Source organism: Oncorhynchus nerka, linkage group LG21 (genome assembly GCF_034236695.1).
Source record: "Oncorhynchus nerka isolate Pitt River linkage group LG21, Oner_Uvic_2.0, whole genome shotgun sequence".
Taxonomy (NCBI): domain Eukaryota; kingdom Metazoa; phylum Chordata; class Actinopteri; order Salmoniformes; family Salmonidae; genus Oncorhynchus; species Oncorhynchus nerka.
The window spans coordinates 3,660,777-3,682,354 of record NC_088416.1 but is presented as its reverse complement, the minus strand read 5'-3'; the positions used below and the strand labels follow the sequence as shown (position 1 = coordinate 3,682,354).

At 39.8% G+C, this 21,578-nt stretch overlaps 1 protein-coding gene across 1 annotated transcript in view; it reads right to left on the bottom strand.

The window, feature by feature from the left end:
- Positions 1–549: 549 nt before the first annotated feature.
- Positions 550–21,578, bottom strand: part of LOC115103696 (VPS10 domain-containing receptor SorCS3-like) — a 218,064-nt gene continuing 197,035 nt past the window's right edge. Inside the window, exons 19-27 of the mRNA XM_029624570.2 lie at positions 15,171–15,357; positions 12,707–12,840; positions 11,873–11,996; positions 11,342–11,454; positions 6,857–6,988; positions 6,487–6,586; positions 4,766–4,871; positions 3,416–3,576; positions 550–2,919 (exon numbers count right to left, since the gene is read on the bottom strand). Coding sequence (XP_029480430.2) covers positions 2,861–2,919; positions 3,416–3,576; positions 4,766–4,871; positions 6,487–6,586; positions 6,857–6,988; positions 11,342–11,454; positions 11,873–11,996; positions 12,707–12,840; positions 15,171–15,357 — 1,116 coding nt within the window. The 3' untranslated portion in view covers positions 550–2,860. The remainder of the gene's footprint in view (positions 2,920–3,415; positions 3,577–4,765; positions 4,872–6,486; positions 6,587–6,856; positions 6,989–11,341; positions 11,455–11,872; positions 11,997–12,706; positions 12,841–15,170; positions 15,358–21,578) is intronic.

The window sequence follows — 21,578 nt, the reverse complement described above, 5'->3', positions numbered from 1 at the left end:
TGATGTCAAGCAACGAACACAAGAGAAAACTTTTTCAAACGAACGTTACAGAATAAGATATCTACACCAATAAATAAGCTCACAAACTGTTACAAATGTAACAAAACCCAATTACAGTGCCTTTGCGAAAGTATTCACGCCTCTTAGCATTGTTCCCATTTTGTTGCCTTACAACCTACCACCACTTTCCCTACAAACCTGCAGAAAAATATATTTTCAAAATAGGTCTTGCCTCTGAAGCATGTCTGAAGAACTTAGAACTGTTGAATGATCAACAACCATAGCGAAAATGCCAACGCGTGTTTCCAGCTCATATGGGCAAAAAGAGCTTCGAGGCTCATGGGATGAATGGTTGTAATCGACTGCTATAATGGCCTTACATGTCGAAGGAATGTCTTCTGAAGAAATTCAGGAGAAATAAAATAAATTATTCACGTGGATGAACTCTCAGTGACCTTTTAGCTCAGCTAGCTCAACTTTGTCTACCAGAGGAGGAGTCACCTTAGGAACTGGTGTTGGCAGAGATGGCACAAAGAAAAAACAATTTAATATTCCCGTTTTCTTTTAATAAGTATTTGAACAAAGCCGGCGTGACATTGAGAACATCAAAGTGAGTTGTCAACAACAAACAAAATAGAGACAGTCAGATGAGTGAGGATGATGCAATTATCGTTCAACAAAACAAAGTGTTGCTTTGTTATGTCCTGTCAGGAAGAATGCCTCTGTGGATGGAGTTTCATGCATCATAACAACGTTAGATTGTCGCTGCTATAACCATCCTATTAGAATGTAGCACCACTCTTGTTACAATGTAACAAGGGACTACAGACACAGAAGCTCCACCCCTTTCCTTTACAACTGAACACACTTATGTACACGATCATGGGAAACACTTTCCTTCTGCAACATTCTCTAAACATTCCCGCCATTCCTGCCTCTGTGTGTCGTCATGTGCTAACTCCAGGCATGGCATTGTGGGATAGCTCGGCATGGTGAATTCGCTGCTTAATCATCCACTCATCTCCGCTTACCGCCAGACTGGCTACACCTGCTGCCAGGGACCTGTCCGTGCCTTCAAGCTGCTGGCTGACTGAAGCTCCTGCTCCTGCTCTTGCTGATGACAGCTTTCGGAGGACTGCATTGCACAGCAGTGTGGTGGGGGAAACTAGCTACTAGCTAGCATTTATACTATTGTGTGTATTTCACCACGCTAGGGAATTTAAGTGGTAGAACTTGACTCAACAGTAAGTTTATAACTTCTAAATGAAGCTGATGAAATGTGTTGATAGTGGGATAATTTGCTAAGACTCATATGGATGGGATGGTGGTTTAAAATCATTGTATCGTGTAGTTTTTACTCCAGACACCTTATCAGATGAGTGGAAAGTCAACACAAAGTTGTTTTGTTCCCTTCTTGTATGGAGATATTGTTTGAGAGATAATGTTTGAGGAGATTATCATGAAACTCTGAGAGTTGATATGCTTTACAGAGACAGGACACTCTATGAGTTGATATGCTTTACAGAGACAGGACACTCTATGAGTTGATATGCTTTACAGAGACAGGAAACTCTATGAGTTGATATGCTTTACAGAGACAGGACACTCTATGAGTTGATATGCTTTACAGAGACAGGACACTCTATGAATAGATGCCAGCAAAGGACTTGATAAACTATCAAACTGCAAAATACCCCCAAGATACTTGTCCTTGACACGCTGATGGGCCTTGAACAATATACTCATCAGTAATAACAATTTGACATCGACAACAATGTGGGATCATCTTGATGAATCAGACACAATTTATATCCACGGATCATAAATGGTTGATTCCACTTTTCTCGTTACATTCAAAGGGAAAACATTAGAAATAATCCCATGATGTTTATGGCTAGTGTCGTCTGTTACAAAGAGTTTAACCTTGAGATGCAGGTGAAAAATTACCACCAATTATGTGTTTTACTTCATTTCAAGCAGGGGTGGCGTTGTGTTAACCTGGTTTGATATTTAGAAAATGATGCCCATCTTTAACAGTTAAACCCTTTGTACAAGTCAGATACATTGTATGCCATAAATCAACCAAATGAAGAATATGTAAGTCTGTATATATACTGTATGTAAAAGTGACTGAGCTCTTTTAATGAATAGAAAATAACTATTTACAAAACTTGCTTATCTACAACACATACATCTCGTCCTTAATAATAACATGCACAAGTCAAGGACATCATTAAAAAAAAGTTGATCTCTTCCTATAAGTAACATCTTGCTTTTTAACACACTTTTAAGAACTGATGACAGGCCATGACTAGATCTCCTGTGTTTGGCATTGTACTTTTACTACAAGCGTGTGAAAAGTAAACATACATATAGTATATACAGAGTGATAACTGAAATCTAAAGATAATATGGTACATTTTCAAAAATATTCCCTGTTAGATCGGAGACCCAGACATGATGGCCCAAACAGACAAAAACTCTTATACCTCATGAAAAGTAAAACATTAAGAAATCTACATAACTCTCTTCATAGGTTTGATAAAGGCTTTGAAAAAAGTCCATGAAATAAGACAATTACGGACTGAAAATGTAACGTTTCTTGTTAATCCAAATTGCGTAACAGTAGGCCTAAGATGCTCATACTTGTAATTGAAACTTGTCTCGTTGAGTGGATTTCAGATTCGCCGCATAGATGCTATCAAGCAAGACACCCATGCACATCAGTATAAATCAGGCCCTTAGAAAACTATTAACATTGGTGTTGTGTTTGAGAATTTACAAAAGAAAACAAAAAAGAGAGAACCCTCAAAATGGCAATACTTTGTCTGTACACATGTGTTGCATTCCTTCCCTGGCTTTACACGCTAGTACAGTTAGGAATCTCCCTTGTGCTCTCGCAGGCATGTCCAATTCGCCCTGGGGTAGGGAGAGAAAAAACACACATAAGAACAACATAGGTTAGTCCACTGGTAGTAGAGGCTTTGATGTCTGTGAAACAAATACCTACTTTGACACTGATACTGCCTGTTAATTATTGGGGTTTCATTACAATGTCTTATCAAAAGATCAAAATATATTTTTAAGGGGTTGATCAGCTTAATATTGTGGAAAGAATGTTGCTTCGTTTGTTTCCTAGTTTCCTTCTGAAGATACACTACTCCTCCCTTTTCTTACCAGTTAATTCCATGTAAAGAAACAATGTAGACTTTATAAAACACTATGTATTGTATACACTGCAGGTCAAAACTCAACATTTGTATACATGGAGATATGACCCATATGTGTTTTAGTCCAATAAAATTAATTTGGACAATGTATGTGTAATATTGTTGGAAGTTCATAGTTCATCCAAAATTCATCCAAATTAGCAACTTGCTGTTAAAAAAATTATTTATCAGACCATGTATCTTACGTTTAACCCTGGCGTCCATCTCCTTCTCCATTACTTCTTTGGCCGTAGAGAACTCACTGAGGGTGATCTTAGGCGTGCTGTCGCTCTGGCTGACCGAACCGATCATCTCCTGCTCTTTCTCCTGGTTCACCTCCGCGTATATGTTAATCCAGGGGATTTTTCTGCAGATTGGTAAATGTAGACAGACAACAGCCATGTTACAATAGGGAATGACTATTCAATGATGATCTGTCCCATTGGCAACATTTCTCCAATATGTATATTACACTTTTTGTTCGGAGTTGGTATGTTGACAAAACTATACTAATCCCCCTATTATCATGAAGCCACTAGATATCTAACTAAGAAATTCTTAATCTATACATCATTAAATGTCCATATGACATCAATTTAGCGATATAAGACTGTACTCCTAATGTGTATACACTACCATTCAAAAGTTTGGGGTTACTTAGAAATGTCCTTGTTTTAGAAAGAAAAGCTAAATAAAATGTGTCCATTTAAAATAACATCAAATTGATCGGAATTTAGTGTAGACATGGTTGATGTTGTAAATGACTATTGAAGCTGGAAACAGCTGACTTGGGCGTACAGAGGCCCATTATCAGCAACCATCACTCCTGTGTTCCAATGGCACGTTGTGTTAGCTAATCCAAGTTGATCATTTTAAAAGGCTAATTGATCATTAGAAAACCCTTTTGCAATTATGTTAGCACAGCTGTAAACTGTTGTCCTGATTAAAGAAGCACTAAAACTGGCCTTCTTTAGACTAGTTGAGGACATTTCTATGTGACCCCCAAACTTTTGAACGGTAGTGTACATTTTGCATAATCTCAGAAAAATATTTTCTATTTATGATTAGAAATTTGTTTCATCCACTCGTACTGCAATTTATTTCAAATTCCAAGTCATTTTGTTACTTAATTGTTTTGCTTTGTCGGGTGTGACATTTCAATAAATCTGCTTCTTCTTTAGATTCATCCGGGAATTTCCATATCCATAATTGATGCATTTTACACAGACTTTTTCACCATTTTAATAATTCAGCTACTAACAGCCAAAGTATGGCAACAGCATATTAAGCAATTGAATGATAGTTTTCTTAACATAACATCACTGATTCCAACACGTGCCTGATGAATCCAAATCACTCTAAATCTGTTTACTACATCTACAGTATAATGGACATTTGAAAAGTTATTTCAAAGGAAAGTCTTCAGTTCATTATTGATGCAGGCCCTACCAATCAAGCATATTATTATAATATGCATTATTAATGATGATGACAGGTGATTAGAGCAGTGCTGGGATACAGTATTCAAATATATAATCACACAGTACAGTATATACCTCTTGAATTTGTAGATGAGAAACACTGCTAAACCCAGGAATACTACTGATAGGAGCATCAGCATGGCTGAACTGCTGTGTCTCGGCATGGAATCCACCAAGGGTGCTGTAACAGAGGGTAGAGGAAGACAAACATTAAACATAACAAGAACAGAGCAACACAATAAAGACTAATCTGGGAACGCCTTGGAGATGTTCTTGCTTCATTGCCAATATTGATCCTATACTGTATAATATTGTGTCACTAATAACAATAATGGTGGTACAGTTGAGATGTATATTTTGCAACACAACAGTCTGCTACAGTAGGGATACATACAGTCAATGCATATGCTTCACTTTAATTCATTTGTTGATTCAAGTAAATAAATCTGTCTATGTATTATGGGTCGATCCAATGCAATGATAGTGCATTTTTAATGTCCCAGGCTGTGATAGCGTGTACTTACTATTTCTCAATGGTTGCCTTTTCTCCAACTAAAAGCCATCTGCTTTAAACAAGCATAGCAACATTCATATTCAGAGGTAAATGCTAAGTTATGTTTAAATCAAGCCTTTTACATCAATAACTGTCACAAATAAAGTGCAACACTTACTGTGGAATAAACTGGGGGTATGTGGTGCTGGTTATACTATTTAACACCTCTCTCTGTGGTATTACACACCCTTGACACAAAAACACACACACACGCACACTTTATGGTCCAGCACCCGCAGACCTGCTTGTGTATATCTAGCCCTTTAAGCCACAGTCGGCCAGCTCAAGCCTATGTGTTCTGAATGGGATTACTTGGCTAATAGAACTATCAAAATGTGTACTATTAGACCTGTCAAACCTGGCAATCCCCTTTCCAACCCCCACCCCCACCATTACAGAAAAGAAAAACGTGAAGAGTTCCAAAAAGTTACATTTTATGTGAAATTATGTGATTTTCCACATGTGAAATCATGTGGTTTTTCCGTAAGGGCACTTCCAACTTTAACCCTCAACTCTAATATAAGAAGCCAGCTGGTGTAGTGAGTGTGGTGTTGTAGATGTACAGTATATACTGTAGTAGAAGGCTGGACTACTGCTCTGTATCCATTCCAATACTTTCAACTGAGAATCTTTTCCAATGTGAAAGAGGATTTGTGTTGTTTTTGGGTGGACGCTAGCAAAGCATTTTAATTGCAGCCAAGAGTAGTTATTTGTTTGTCTCATTCTGAGCCAATACTCAAACTGGTGTAATGTTGTTGATTCTTTTTTAGGCGATTCTGAATTCCGCATGCATTTATAACCAAACTTCTCTTTTTTTTGTCCTTTTCTCAAGGACTAAACAATCAACATAATTATACTCAGTGCAACACTCATTTTGTGGTTGGATGGCTGTAAAAGACAGTGAACAGATGTTTGTGTCGTCTCCATGGCAGATATAAAACATCAATTGCCTCAAGGAGTTCCACTTCAAATAAAATCCATCCTCCCTTTCCTCCCACGTCCTGCTCCAATCTTCATACACCCGAGATTGTGACAAACATATAAGGCATTTTAAATCCAGAACCCCAAAAAACGTATTTGGCTTATGCTACACAAATATGAAGACGTTAGCGCCAGTAAATGACATTGCATTTATGACATCACAAAAAGAAACAAGCACAGCTAAAAAAATAAAACATGTAGAGAAAATAATGATTTCTCGTGCCATTTATGTAATTATCTTGATACTAACTTCTTTCCTTACCCAAAGTTAGCTGTGTGATGTAAACAATTACTCTTGCTCCTGGCTTTAGCTCAAACTCCACCAGATTCTGGTTCAGAGCACTAGCAAGTATCTCGGAGATCTGTTGAAGGAGATGAACGAAGCATCATTTCGTCAAACAATTGTCACACTTTTAATCATATTTGCTGTTTCGTCACGACACCCACCACATTGGTTCAGTTGTCTCAATTGTCGGAATTAATGCGTGTGTGTGTGTGTAATTTCAGCCATGACAATGCATTTATCCTATTGTGTGAATTGGTGTGAAGGATTGGAAACTATTTGTCATACATGCCATGACAGAATTACAATAACACTCAAAATGTCAGTGTCCAATCTAACTATCCCATACCTGCTCTAGCTCCTCCTCGCTCTTTTTCCTGCCCTCTGATTGGTTCTTGTGTGGTAACAGGAAGAGCTCAGCGGCCGTTGGCACACCTGGAAACACTGCAACCAACAGCTGATCCTCTGGAAAGTCTGACACCTGTTGACAATGGACAATACTGTTACAATAAGTTCATACTTGTATGGTATTCTTAGTCTACAGTCAAAAACACTGCCCTTAGATTATATACATATTGAACATGTTTGAAATCAAAGTAGAGGGAAGGGACAATGAAATAGCTTTGGGCTTGACCAACATGTGTTAATAACCAATACAAAGCTTTATTCATTTAACACCTAGCATCATATCACATTATGACATGGTTATAACCATGATATGTCAACAGTTGACATAACCTGTCATAACATTGTCGTAACACTGTCATGACACATATATGTAGACGTGTTGTGACATACTGTACAGTACCAGTCAAAAGGTTGGACACGGCTACTCATTCAAGGGTTTTTCTTTATTTTGACTATTTTCTACAGTACATTGTAGAACAATAGTGAATACCTCCAAACTATGAAATAACACATATGGAATTTTGTAGTAACCAAAAAAGTGTTAAACAAATCAAAATATATTTGTGATTTCATATTCCTCAAAGTAGCCACCCTTTGCCTTGATGACAGCTTCGCACACTCTTGGCGTTCTCTCAACCGGCTTCATGAGGTTAAATGCCTTGTTAAAAGTTCATGTGTTTGAGCCAATCCATTGTGTTGTGACAAGGGAGGGGTGGTGTACAGAAAATAGCCCTGTCATCACGGCAAAGGTTGACTACTTAAAAAAATCTCATATATCAAATAGTTGTTTATTTGTTTAAACACTTTTTTGGTTACTACATGATTCCACGTGTTATTTCATAGTTTTGATGTCTTCACTATTATTTTACAGTGTAGAAAATAGTACAAATAAAGAAAAACTCTTGAATGAGTAGGAGTGTCCACATTTTTGACTGGTACTGTATATTACAATATTTTATGGCTGGTTATGACATCTATGTAAGAGTGTTAAAGCCCACAAAACCTGCCACACAAGGCAAACCAATCCATTCTATTTGTAGATAGTATGCTATATAAAAAAATTATACCATTGTAATTGTGCCCACATTGATGTCAAACATGTGCCTAGCCCAATGCTCTGTTGCTGATGACTGGGATGAATACAGGAGAAGGACAAACACCCTCTTTGGAACTTATGACTTACAGTCATGTATGTGATATGCGTATCTGGCTTATATTATTACCCTTACAACAACAACTTTTTTTTCCATATTTTGGAATCAAAGTTTGCTTGTTCACAACATTAAACAATGTATATGTAGCGTTACCAGTTATTGGAACTGTTAACTGCAGGCGCAAGCATAATACGTTGGAAGAGGGGAAGCAGGAAGGGAAGCCCAGTGGAAAAATGGGAAAGGAAAAATGAAGCTTCTTGGCAGGGAAAAAATGTAACATAAATAATACAATTTAGAGTTAAGTCATTTGATGTTGTTGTTGTGATGAATTCTTTACAGTCATATATTTTTTTTCCTCAAATTTGGAATAACTTATGGAAAATATGCATTGTCATGAAGCATTATGGCCATCCTGTGTCACTTTACTTGTACTAAGAAAATTCACTTTGTGACACTGTCCAGAAGCATTATGAACATCCTGTGTTATTTTACTCGGACTAATACACTTCGTGACCCTGTCAAGAAGCATTATGATCATCAGAATCATATTATACCAGATAGGTCTATCACGTACATGCCCTTATGTTGGTCATCAGTCACAAATATGGTGTCTTGTCCTGCTCCTGAAATCTGCTCCTGCATTCACGCCAGTCATGAGCAACAGAGCATTGGGGTAGGTACATGTCTGACATCAATATGTGTTTGCAAGTTAATATGGTACATTTTAGAAAATGTAGTAGAACATAAACCTACTGTTTACAAGTTGGCTACGGTGTAATGGAATGATTTGCTTTGTGTGGTAGGTTTTGTGGGTTTTGACACTTATGTAGGTGTCATAACCAGCCATAAAATAACACAATATGTCACAACAGTCTAAATATATGTGCCATGATAATGTTATGACCATATAATGACAGTTTATGACAAGTTGTTTCAGCTGTTATGACCTCCTATGACATGGTTATGACCGTGTCCTAATGTGTTATGACCCTAGGTGTCAAATAAAGTGTTATCCTTTTTTCAATCCAATCTCAAACTCCATGTTTTTGTAAAAGTGTATTTCTTTCTCGATGGGAAAAGTACGTCTTGCCAAACAACTGTTTCTCCACCCCTTCAAAATAGCTACTACTAAATGTTTTTCTTTATAATGGCCTTCATCCACTTTGGATTTACAAGCGAGGCACGAGTTCCAACCAGCAATCAGTGTCCATTTTAAAAGCCACTAATGTTTTTATGGCAAATCACATACATTTGAAGCACATCAATTATCAAGCCTTTAATAAAATCACAATTTAAGTAGCAAAGTAGTGGACAAATAAAGAGGAAAGGAATGACTTGCAATAAGGGGAAAGAGGTATAGTATGAATGGTAGAGGGAAGGGGATAGGGAAGGGGATATGATGCAACAAAAAAATCAATACACTCAGCTTGTATTTGTTCTCTTTGCGATCACTCATTAGTCTAAAAACTCGTCTGGCTCTGTGTACTTGGGTAGCGCTGGCATTTTGTGCCCCCAAACTCATTGGCTGGAGTGAAAAATCTGATCTGCGTTAAGGGAGGAGAGAAGGTGAGTCAGACAGTCAAATGAGTGAGTGTTTTGGAGGAAACTTTGTCCACGCCCAAATATGGTTGTAAAACCACGTCTTCAGAACTGTGTCTTGATGCTTTAATATTTTAATTAACAGCAAACATTTTTGGAGCGGCTTCCTCACAATCTTACTGTATGCAAAGCTAAATAAATAAGATGAAACAGTGGTCAATTATGAATTACTATTGTAAACACACCATGATGTGGATTCTGTTTTTCATTCGTTGTGAACTTGACGATACTGGGTTATTCTATGTTAACTCCTTCCGTAGTGCATTATTTCCAACAATGCTGTTATAAATAGGTTATGATGATTCACCTATACCTATGATTTTATTCTGTGAGGTAAAGTACAGTCGTCACCCAGGAAATGAAGGAGGGGCAAGAGCGAGAAAGGGATGCCCAGAAGAAGTGCACTCTCTTAGGGAAAAAAGAGGACATGTTCACCTCTTGCACCCCACTGAGTGGTGAATTAACAAGTGGTGGTGAAACCAGGGGGGGGATATTACTGAACTCCCTATTCAAACTTCTATTAATAAGCCGTGGGTTGAAATCAGCTGAGGAGCAAAAGCCCTGCCTTGCTCTCACTATTGTCAGCCATTGAGCTGTACCGTACTACGGCAACACTGCAGTTTAATGGACCCTGACATTAATTGCGGTTTTGCAGCGATCTTTGCTTTATTGTGGGGAGTTGTTTACTTTGACACGATGGAATATGTTTCATCTTGAAGGTGAACTGAACGTGAACCGCAGAAAACCAAAAGAGAAATAAAGAGAAAAATTCTAATAACACTTTGTATGGCGATTGTTGCACAATATCTAGACTATGAACCCTAAGTCAACTCTAGCAGTACATGGATGAATAGGCCTTAATATTCCGTTTAGAGAAAGGGTAAAAGAGATGAAAGGAGGGATGGTTTGATAGGATTAAACTGTATATGGAGGAGCATATGACACATGAACTAGTGTTCATAAACTCAAAAGATACCGTATAATGTGTGTAGGTCCCAAAAGGTTGTATAACAAAACGGTTTGTATGAAAAGAGGTGCTGTAACAGTCTATTGAGGCTAGCAATTAATAGCTCAAGCTAGATCTATAGCTGTCTATAACTGAGTGTACCCCTCAGTTCAACACAATTAAATTGGCTGGTTTTATACTATACTGCCATGAACATACTATGTGACTCCCAGGTGACAAAGTGCACTTTATCCCTCACAAAGCCTCACTTTGACCCATATCACAGTAGCTCCCTCAACTGGCTCTCAGCCTAGCTCGCCTGAGGCGCCTCTCGTATCAAATCAACTGTGGAGATGGTGAAAACACAGAGAGACCACAAGTCTCACACTATAGGCCTAAACCAACACACGAAGTGGAAGAGTAACACACTTAACTATGACATATCAGCTCTAGCTCTCCTCCACAGATCCTATGCACATCCAATGTCATAGTAATGCCTAAGATCTCCTTCATTCCAGGCTAATTCAGAAGAACGCATTTCATTGCTCCTGAAAATAAGTTGTCAATAAGTCATCAAGCTGCCTCGAGGGGGGAAGAAGATGCCGAGCCTCTCGCACCTGTGTGAAAACGAATCACAGGACAGCCCGAGGGCAAACGCCAAAGCGTCTGAGTGGATAGAAAGAGACCAGAGAGAGGGAGAATGAGAGAGGAAGGAATTCACGCTTACTTGGAGCAGAGCCTTCTTAATGACTCTCCCCACATCCTGTCTCCACTCGGGGACATCAGGGTTGTACTCGTCCAGATTAGGGGAGAAAGATAAAAGCAGAGATTTGAAGAAATCTGTCAGAAAGAGAGAGAGAGACCCAGGGGAGAAACAGAAACAGACCGTTAATTCAGCCCCTGATATAGGTGCATTATTCTCAAGGTATCCTCCTCATTCCCCACTGTCCTTTGTTCTGGTTGTGTCCCTCCTCTAACGGTCTTCTGATGGGGGGGAAAGCTGACAGGGATGTTGGTGTGTGTGAGTGTGTGGGCACAGTATGCATGTGCTCATGGTTTGACAAGAGGAGATGATTGCTTGCTAAGTGATTTCTTAGATAATTGGGGTAATGTCCCTTTCGCATATATCCTGACATATTCAAATGTAAAGACACTCAAAAGTTGCATACCAAGTGAGATACCTGCTAGATGTGCTAATTAGCATTACATTAAGTAGAATAATTTGATTAGGGTGATCAGAGAGAGAGAGAGAGAGAACCTTGGACTGCTATCGTCTTAGTGTCTTGCTGTATGGCGTTGGCTGAAGACACTTGGACCGTAACAGTGTTCATTCCCTCACTGGTGAAGGTGTACGAGATGCTCCCGTCTAAGCTGATCACCGGCTGGAGGAAGAGGGAACATGGACAAAATGGATGATCACACTTTGATCATGTCATAATCCCTTCACCTAAAACCTTTAAACCTTTAAAACCTTTAAAACCTTGCGGCTAAAACCCCAGAACATGAAATAAATCCATTCCAGATGATAACAACTTCTCACTTAGAGTAGTCGGAGCATCTGACTGGAATAAAACCCTACAAAACACATCCTCCCCATAATACCTAGAACCAATGCAGCTAAGGTCATAACTTATGACATACTAATAAGCTGTCTGAACAAAATATAAGATCAGAGACTGCTCCGCCTCTATCATAGTCGTCTTCATTAATAGAAGAGGTCAATGTATTTAATACCATAGACATCATGTTTAACCCATATATACATCAGTGGAGGCTACTGAAGGGAGGACAGCTCATAATAATGGCTGAAATGGAATGGAACTGAAATTGATGTGTTCGATGCTGTTCCATTGGTTTCTGTTTCAGCCATTACAATAAGCCTGTCCTCCGATTTAGTTACAGTGACACCAGCCACAACTGCAGTACATGTACAGTATATGGAATTATAGGGTAAAACCCCTTTTGAATAGTGTCAAAAAGTTGTATAGTTGGTAACCCACATATACTGTATACTATACACAACACTGGAGTCCCACAGAGCTCGGTTCTAGGTCCTCTTCTCTGTACACCAAGTGTTTTAAGTCTAATTTACCTCAGTGTTGTTCCCCAGCCACCAGAAGTAGGTGACGGTCCTTGAGTGGATGGGCCACACCACTGCTGTTAGGTTTACTTCCTTGTTCTTGATGGCCACAAATGGAGCCAGCAACTGGACATGTTCCACAGGACCTGATACAAACACAGAGGATGATTCATATTCAGTATTGGATGATTCATATTCAGCATTGGATGATTCAGACTCAGTATTGGATGATTCAGACTCAGTATTGGATGATTCAGACACAGCATTGGATGATTCAGACTCAGCATTGGATGATTCAGACTCAGTATTGGAAGATTCAGAGCGAGTATTGGATGATTCAGACTCCATATTGGATGATTCAGATTCAGCATTGGATGATTCAGACTCAGTATTGAATGATTCAGAACCCATATATGATTGTAATTATAAGGACATTGCTTGAGACTGCCTATTTCACAATAGGAAAAGCATTTGCACATGGAAATATTATTTTTAGATACTTTTTTGGTTTAAATATGAAAAGCACCGGCACATCCGAAGATTAATTTTACAGGTGCGTGGGAAAAAAGAAATAGCAACCTTCTTAAATTAAGAATTAGAGAAAAGAAGATCTCTCACACTGAGCTTGCCAGTATCACTATCATTATCACTGGGGTGGTGTGTGGGATCTTCTTCTCAGTAAGACTACTTTAGCTAAAAAGGGAAGGTGAATGAAATCTTCCTCAACAAATGTCATAACTGTCATAATGTTTTATAGTTTTGATGGAATTTTGTTGAAGAACAAGATTTATTCTCGACTTAAAACACATTGGCATTATCATGTTTTTGAGGTGATACCTTGTGAGTAATATGTGGGTGTACGTGGCATTACCGTGATCTAAGTGGTGAAGGTTCCTATAGCTGAAAGATATAACACAGTATTTTAACAGTATTATTCCGGCTGACAGTGGTGTGACTCGGCATTCAGGCTTGTACGTCTCCACCTGCGCTTCTGTTAACTTCTGTTATCCTTTTTAACTGAGACTAATCTTTATCCTAGCTTTCAAACGCATGCAGTGTTTGCATGTGTGAGTGTTAGTGTCTGTGTATGTTTGTGATGTGTGTGACAGAGAAAGAAAGTGTGCGTATCTGTGTGTCTCCATCTTTTAGGTTTGTGTCTATGCAGATGTGCATGTGTGTGTGTGTGTTGTGTGTGTGTGTGTGTGTGTGTGTGTGTGTGTGAGACATTTGGTCAGGCTGCCTAATCTGTGTCGGGTGTTAAAAATATTCCAATTTGAAAATTGTGGTGGCATCGTGATTGGCACATTGCTTAAAGCATCATCTACACTCTCTCTCCCCTGTAAATTACCTCAAAATGTGCCAAACAACCCCCGAGTGCAGAGGTCTGAGGCACTGCACCACAGTGCTTGATGTGTCAATACAGACCCGTATTCGATCCCAGGCTTTGTCACAGCCGGCCGGTTCCGGGAGAACCATGAGGTGGTGCACAGTCATCCGGGTTAGGGGAAGGTTTGGACAAGGTCCTTGTCCAATCGCGCTCTAGAGACTCCTTGTGGCGGACCGGGCGTCTGCAATCTGACTGCGGTCACCAGGTGGACGTTGTTTCCTCCGACACATTGGTGCGGCTGGCTTCCGGGTTAAGCAAGCAGTGTGTCAAGAAGCAGTGCGGCTTGGAAGGGTATTATTTTGAAGAACGTACGGATCTCGACCTTCGCCTCTCCAGAGTCGGTACGGGAGTTCCAATGATGTGGCGAGACTGCAACTACCAATTGGATATCACGACATTGGGGAGAAAAAGGGGTCCAACTTTTTTATAAGTATAATAATTTGTACCAAACCATCGAGAAAAAAACACCAGCAGAATCAATGACATCAAAAATATCAAAGTACACTGATTGAAAGTGCCGTGGCGACCAGAGACAGCACTTAAATGGCACCAGTAATTGACTAAAGCCTCACTTTTCAAATCAGGAGACGAGGTGGCAATTGAAACACAGCACTTCAAAGAGCTGGATAATACTTGACGCCTTTTAGACATCAGCATGTTATATTTGTCACAATTATTTACTTGACATTTGGCTGGCTTGTTCATTACAAGATAACAAGAGCGAGAGAGCATCAAAGTACTGTACTACGTGCAGAGCATTCTGGTACTTTGTCTTTAACTGGCTCCATTGTACACTGCTGTATATTTAGTAAGGTGGTTATTTACAGAGAAATATGAGGCAGAGATATTCGATTATGATCCTTGAGAACCACAGCACTATTGTTTTCTATCCTTTCCCTCCAATCAGGGACTGATTCAGAGCAGGGTCACCAGATGAGTGACCACTCTGGTCAATCAATGGCCAATGTCACAATAACTGACCAATTATCTACCAGGTACAGTATAAACTAAAACCAGAAGTACTTCATTCCTCAATGGCGGGAATTGAATATCCCTGACAAAATAGATGAATGTATAGAGGTGACGTACACGTAACATGGAGGTACAAGGTGGTGGAATCAAATCCCAGGGTGTTTTCCGCCAAGGCCGAGACACGGAATATCCCAGCCGTCTTGTAAACGTGTCTGATACCCTCTTCGATCCAGCTCAGGTTGGAGTAGGAGACTGCCGTGCCATCTCCGAAATCCAGTTGGATGTTGGTTCTCATTGAGTCCCCCTGGAAAACAAGTAAAGTCTCAAGTAAGTTATACAGATGAAGAAAGAAAGAAAGAAAGAAAAAGACACAAATATGACAAAAATTCAAAAATTAAGTTAGTTACATTAAAAAAATATATATATATATATATATAACAATTCCATTGTATTTGAGATCCAGGCTAGATGCTTGTACTTGTGTTTATTATAGACTTAAATAAATATCATTGTTTGTGGCAGGTAGCCAAGTGGTTGGAGCGTTGGGCCAGTAACCAAAAGGTTGCTGGATTCAATCCCCGAGCAGACAAAGAAAAAAATCTGTTGTTTTGCCCCTGAACAAGGCAGTTAACCCACTATTCCTTGGTAGGCCGTCATTGTAAATAACAATTTGTTCTTAAAACCAACCTGCCTAGTTAAATAAAGATTAAAGGTATTTTTTTAAATGGGGTTCTATACAATAACTCAAAACCACAGTACCATTCAGTAATCAGCATTAAGCATGCATGAGCACAGGCAGGGCATCTTTGTCTGTTTTTGTCAGAAGTCCAACAGATTGTGTTGTGACACCTCTACATCAGCATGCATCCTGAGTCTGACATGAGTCCCTGTGGTGTGAGTGTGTGTGTGCATACATGTGTGTGATGGAGGGAGAGAGAACCACAGGAAGGTCAAGGTAGTGTAGTAATCAAGAGACAGTAGGGTGGCAGGTACACTAGTCAACAGACTGCTGGGCTACATTCAAACACAGACACAAGCAGTCAGCACTAGCCCAAACATTAGGGTTGCATCATATTCTGCCCCACCATGAGAGCAGTGTGTTTGCCTGTTACACCTAATGAGGTTTGTGTGTCTGTGTCTCTCGCTCTCTCTCTCGCTTTCATTTTATTCACTATATGTTTTGCTTCTTTTCAAGCACAGCAGAGTATAAAAACACGAGAAGGCTTCTGGGGGTATATTTCACGCCATTGTACACTGAAAATTATAAACTATGAATAAGCCGAATAAAGAAAGGCAGAATAGAATGGAAGCAAAGGGATAACGTTGGCAGCTATTGTGTGGAAATGTAATGACCCACAATCCTTTGCCAAAATGTCACTCGCAATGGCACTTAGGTTTTCAGTGGTGTCGATGTCATTCAGGCTTTTGTTGATGTTCACATTCTCTGGACACTTCTAGTTCTCTATCGAGGTGTCCTGGGATCGCTAGCTAATCTGCATGAGACTGATGCTGGCATGCTGGCTAAATGTCACGCTTTGTGTCCGTGGCTCCGTTTGTGACTCAGAGGGCCTCAAAATCCAAAATGCATAATAGGGTAAGCATCATGGTCTGGACAGCAGTGCTGGTTGACAATGAGGGGTTTTGTTAGTTCAGGTCCAGACACAGTAGGACTGTGTAATGTACTCTTGTTCAGGTGAATGTCAACACACAAAGGATGGTATAAATGGTGTGATGTCAGTGCTGTTGTGTTGATGGTGTGTCATACCTGGGTTCAAATCGTTTTTGCTTTCTTTAAAATGCTTTGAGTGTTTGATTCAGCCTGCCTGGAGAGCTAGATGGACTGATTTGCACTTTTGGGACTATTCCATTGGTTCTGGTTGGTGTACATATGACATACTATAAGGCAGCTAATGTACAGTAAATCTGGTTGGAGTACACATGACATGCTATAAGGCAGCTAATGCACAGTAAATCTGGTTGGAGTACACATGACATGCTATAAGGCAGCTAATGTACAGTAAATCTGGTTGGTGTACACATGACATGCTATAAGGCAGCTAATGTACAGTAAATCTGGTTGGAGTACACATGACATGCTATAAGGCAGCTAATGTACAGTAAATCTGGTTGGTGTACACATGACATGCTATAAGGCAGCTAATGCACAGTAAATCTGGTTGAGTACACATGACATGCTATAAGGCAGCTAATGTACAGTAAATCTGGTTGGTGTACACATGACATGCTATAAGGCAGCTAATGTACAGTAAATCTGGTTGGTGTACACATGACATGCTATAAGGCAGCTAATGCACAGTAAATCTGGTTGGAGTACACATGACATGCTATAAGGCAGCTAATGTACAGTAAATCTGGTTGGAGTACACATGACATGCTATAAGGCAGCTAATGTACAGTAAATCTGGTTGGTGTACACATGACATGCTATAAGGCAGCTAATGTACAGTAAATCTGGTTGGAGTACACATGACATGCTATAAGGCAGATAATGTACAGTAAATCTGGTTGGTGTACACATGACATGCTATAAGGCAGCTAATGTACAGTAAATCTGGTTGGAGTACACATGACATGCTATAAGGCAGCTAATGTACAGTAAATCTGGTTGGAGTACACATGACATGCTATAAGGCAGCTAATGTACAGTAAATCTGGTTGGTGTACACATGACATGCTATAAGGCAGCTAATGCACAGTAAATCTGGTTGGTGTACACATGGCATGCTATAAGGCAGCTAATGCACAGTAAATCTGGTTGGAGTACACATGACATAAATCTGCTATGCTAAAGGCAGCTAATGTACAGTAAATCTGGTTGGAGTACACATTCCATGCTATAAGGCAGCTAATGCACAGTAAATCTGGTTGAGTACACATGACATGCTATAAGGCAGCTAATGCACAGTAAATCTGGTTGGAGTACACATTCCATGCAATAAGGCAGCTAATGCACAGTAAATCTGGTTGGTGTACACATGACATGCTATAAGGCAGCTAATGTACAGTAAATCTGGTTGGAGTACACATTCCATGCTATAAGGCAGCTAATGCACAATAAATCTGGTTGGAGTACACATGACATGCTATAAGGCAGCTAATGCACAGTAAATCTGGTTGGAGTACACATTCCATGCTATAAGGCAGCTAATGCACAGTAAATCTGGTTGGAGTACACATGACATGCTATAAGGCAGCTAATGTACAGTAAATCTGGTTGGTGTACACATGACATGCTATAAGGCAGCTAATGTACAGTAAATCTGGTTGGAGTACATGACATGCTATAAGGCAGCTAATGTACAGTAAATCTGGTTGGAGTACACATTACATGCTATAAGGCAGATAATGCACAGTAAATCTGGTTGGAGTACACATGACATGCTATAAGGCAGCTAATGTACAGTAAATCTGGTTGGTGTACACATGACATGCTATAAGGCAGCTAATGCACAGTAAATCTGGTTGGAGTACACATGACATGCTATAAGGCAGCTAATGTACAGTAAATCTGGTTGGAGTACACATGACATGCTATAAGGCAGCTAATGTACAGTAAATCTGGTTGGTGTACACATGGCATGCTATAAGGCAGCTAATGCACAGTAAATCTGGTTGGAGTACACATGACATGCTATAAGGCAGCTAATGCACAGTAAATCTGGTTGGAGTACACATGACATGCTATAAGGCAGCTAATGTACAGTAAATCTGGTTGGAGTACACATTCCATGCTATAAGGCAGCTAATGCACAGTAAATCTGGTTGGAGTACACATGACATGCTATAAGGCAGCTAATGCACAGTAAATCTGGTTGGAGTACACATTCCATGCAATAAGGCAGCTAATGCACAGTAAATCTGGTTGGTGTACACATGACATGCTATAAGGCAGCTAATGTACAGTAAATCTTGTTGGAGTACACATTCCATGCTATCAGGCAGCTAATGCACAACAAATCTGGTTGGAGTACACATGACATGCTATAAGGCAGCTAATGCACAGTAAATCTGGTTGGAGTACACATTCCATGCTATAAGGCAGCTAATGCACAGTAAATCTGGTTGGAGTACACATGACATGCTATAAGGCAGCTAATGTACAGTAAATCTGGTTGGTGTACACATGACATGCTATAAGGCAGCTAATGTACAGTAAATCTGGTTGGAGTACACATGACATGCTATAAGGCAGCTAATGTACAGTAAATCTGGTTGGAGTACACATTACATGCTATAAGGCAGATAATGCACAGTAAATCTGGTTGGAGTACACATGACATGCTATAAGGCAGCTAATGTACAGTAAATCTGGTTGGAGTACACATGACATGCTATAAGGCAGCTAATGTACAGTAAATCTGGTTGGTGTACACATGACATGCTATAAGGCAGCTAATGCACAGTAAATCTGGTTGGAGTACACATGACATGCTATAAGGCAGCTAATGCACAGTAAATCTGGTTGGAGTACACATGACATGCTATAAGGCAGCTAATGTACAGTAAATCTGGTTGGTGTACATGACATGCTATAAGGCAGCTAATGTACAGTAAATCTGGTTGGTGTACACATGACATGCTATAAGGCAGCTAATGCACAGTAAATCTGGTTGGAGTACACATGACATGCTATAAGGCAGCTAATGCACAGTAAATCTGGTTGGAGTACACATGACATGCTATAAGGCAGCTAATGCACAGTAAATCTGGTTGGAGTACACATGACATGCTATAAGGCAGCTAATGTACAGTAAATCTGGTTGGAGTACACATGACATGCTATAAGGCAGCTAATGTACAGTAAATCTGGTTGGTGTACACATGGCATGCTATAAGGCAGCTAATGCACAGTAAATCTGGTTGGAGTACACATGACATGCTATAAGGCAGCTAATGCACAGTAAATCTGGTTGGAGTACACATGACATGCTATAAGGCAGCTAATGTACAGTAAATCTGGTTGGAGTACACATTCCATGCTATAAGGCAGCTAATGCACAGTAAATCTGGTTGGAGTACACATGACATGCTATAAGGCAGCTAATGCACAGTAAATCTTGTTGGAGTACACATTCCATGCAATAAGGCAGCTAATGCACAGTAAATCTGGTTGGTGTACACATGACATGCTATAAGGCAGCTAATGTACAGTAAATCTGGTTGGAGTACACATTCCATGCTATAAGGCAGCTAATGCACAATAAATCTGGTTGGAGTACACATGACATGCAATAAGGCAGCTAATGCACAGTAAATCTGGTTGGTGTACACATGACATGCTATAAGGCAGCTAATGTACAGTAAATCTGGTTGGAGTACACATGACATGCTATAAGGCAGCTAATGTACAGTAAATCTGGTTGGAGTACACATTACATGCTATAAGGCAGATAATGCACAGTAAATCTGGTTGGAGTACACATGACATGCTATAAGGCAGCTAATGTACAGTAAATCTGGTTGGAGTACACATGACATGCTATAAGGCAGCTAATGTACAGTAAATCTGGTTGGTGTACACATGACATGCTATAAGGCAGCTAATGCACAGTAAATCTGGTTGGAGTACACATGACATGCTATAAGGCAGCTAATGCACAGTAAATCTGGTTGGAGTACACATGACATGCTATAAGGCAGCTAATGTACAGTAAATATGGTTGGAGTACACATGACATGCTATAAGGCAGCTAATGCACAGTAAATCTGGTTGGAGTACACATGACATGCTATAAGGCAGCTAATGTACAGTAAATCTGGTTGGAGTACACATGACATGCTATAAGGCAGCTAATGTACAGTAAATCTGGTTGGTGTACACATGACATGCTATAAGGTCACTTTGTGATAATGAAAACTTGACGTGTGACACTGCAGATACCATCCCTCTCTTAAAATATCAAACTTTCTTCCCTCTCCCTCTCTCCTTTTTTATTTTTATTTTTCTCAACTGCCATGTTCACTATCTAGCATTACCACACATTACATATTTAGGCCCATTTGCTCTCCCCAAGAAATACTGCCATCTTGGGCTTCATGAATATAAATAAAACCCAATGCCATGAAGATTCTTCACCTCCATTAGACTCTTGTGATAGTTGTTTTTCATTATTTTGGGACTGGAATCATAAAATACATTTCACAAACTTTTTGACCACATGGCATATCTCTCTAATCAGAGGAGGCCTCTCTTAATGAAATAAATATATCCTAATTTCCTCAGCTCATCACACTGTAATATGACAGCTGGGCCCGGGAGAGACCTCGTGGGAGAGACACTTATCTGCAGTGCAGGGGGAAAGCACCACCGCACCGAGCAGAGCGCCTCTGCACCTCTTCCACCTGAATTTAATGTGAGGTGGTTGAACAGTGTCTAGGGAGTGAGGGGAGCGAGACAAGGCCCTGGCCCTAGAAGGAGGCTACTCTATAACAGAGTCTCCAGGGGTGCCTCTCTCTCTTAGGTCTTTATCTTTACTCTGTCTCTCAGCTCAGGGCTTGGGTCCT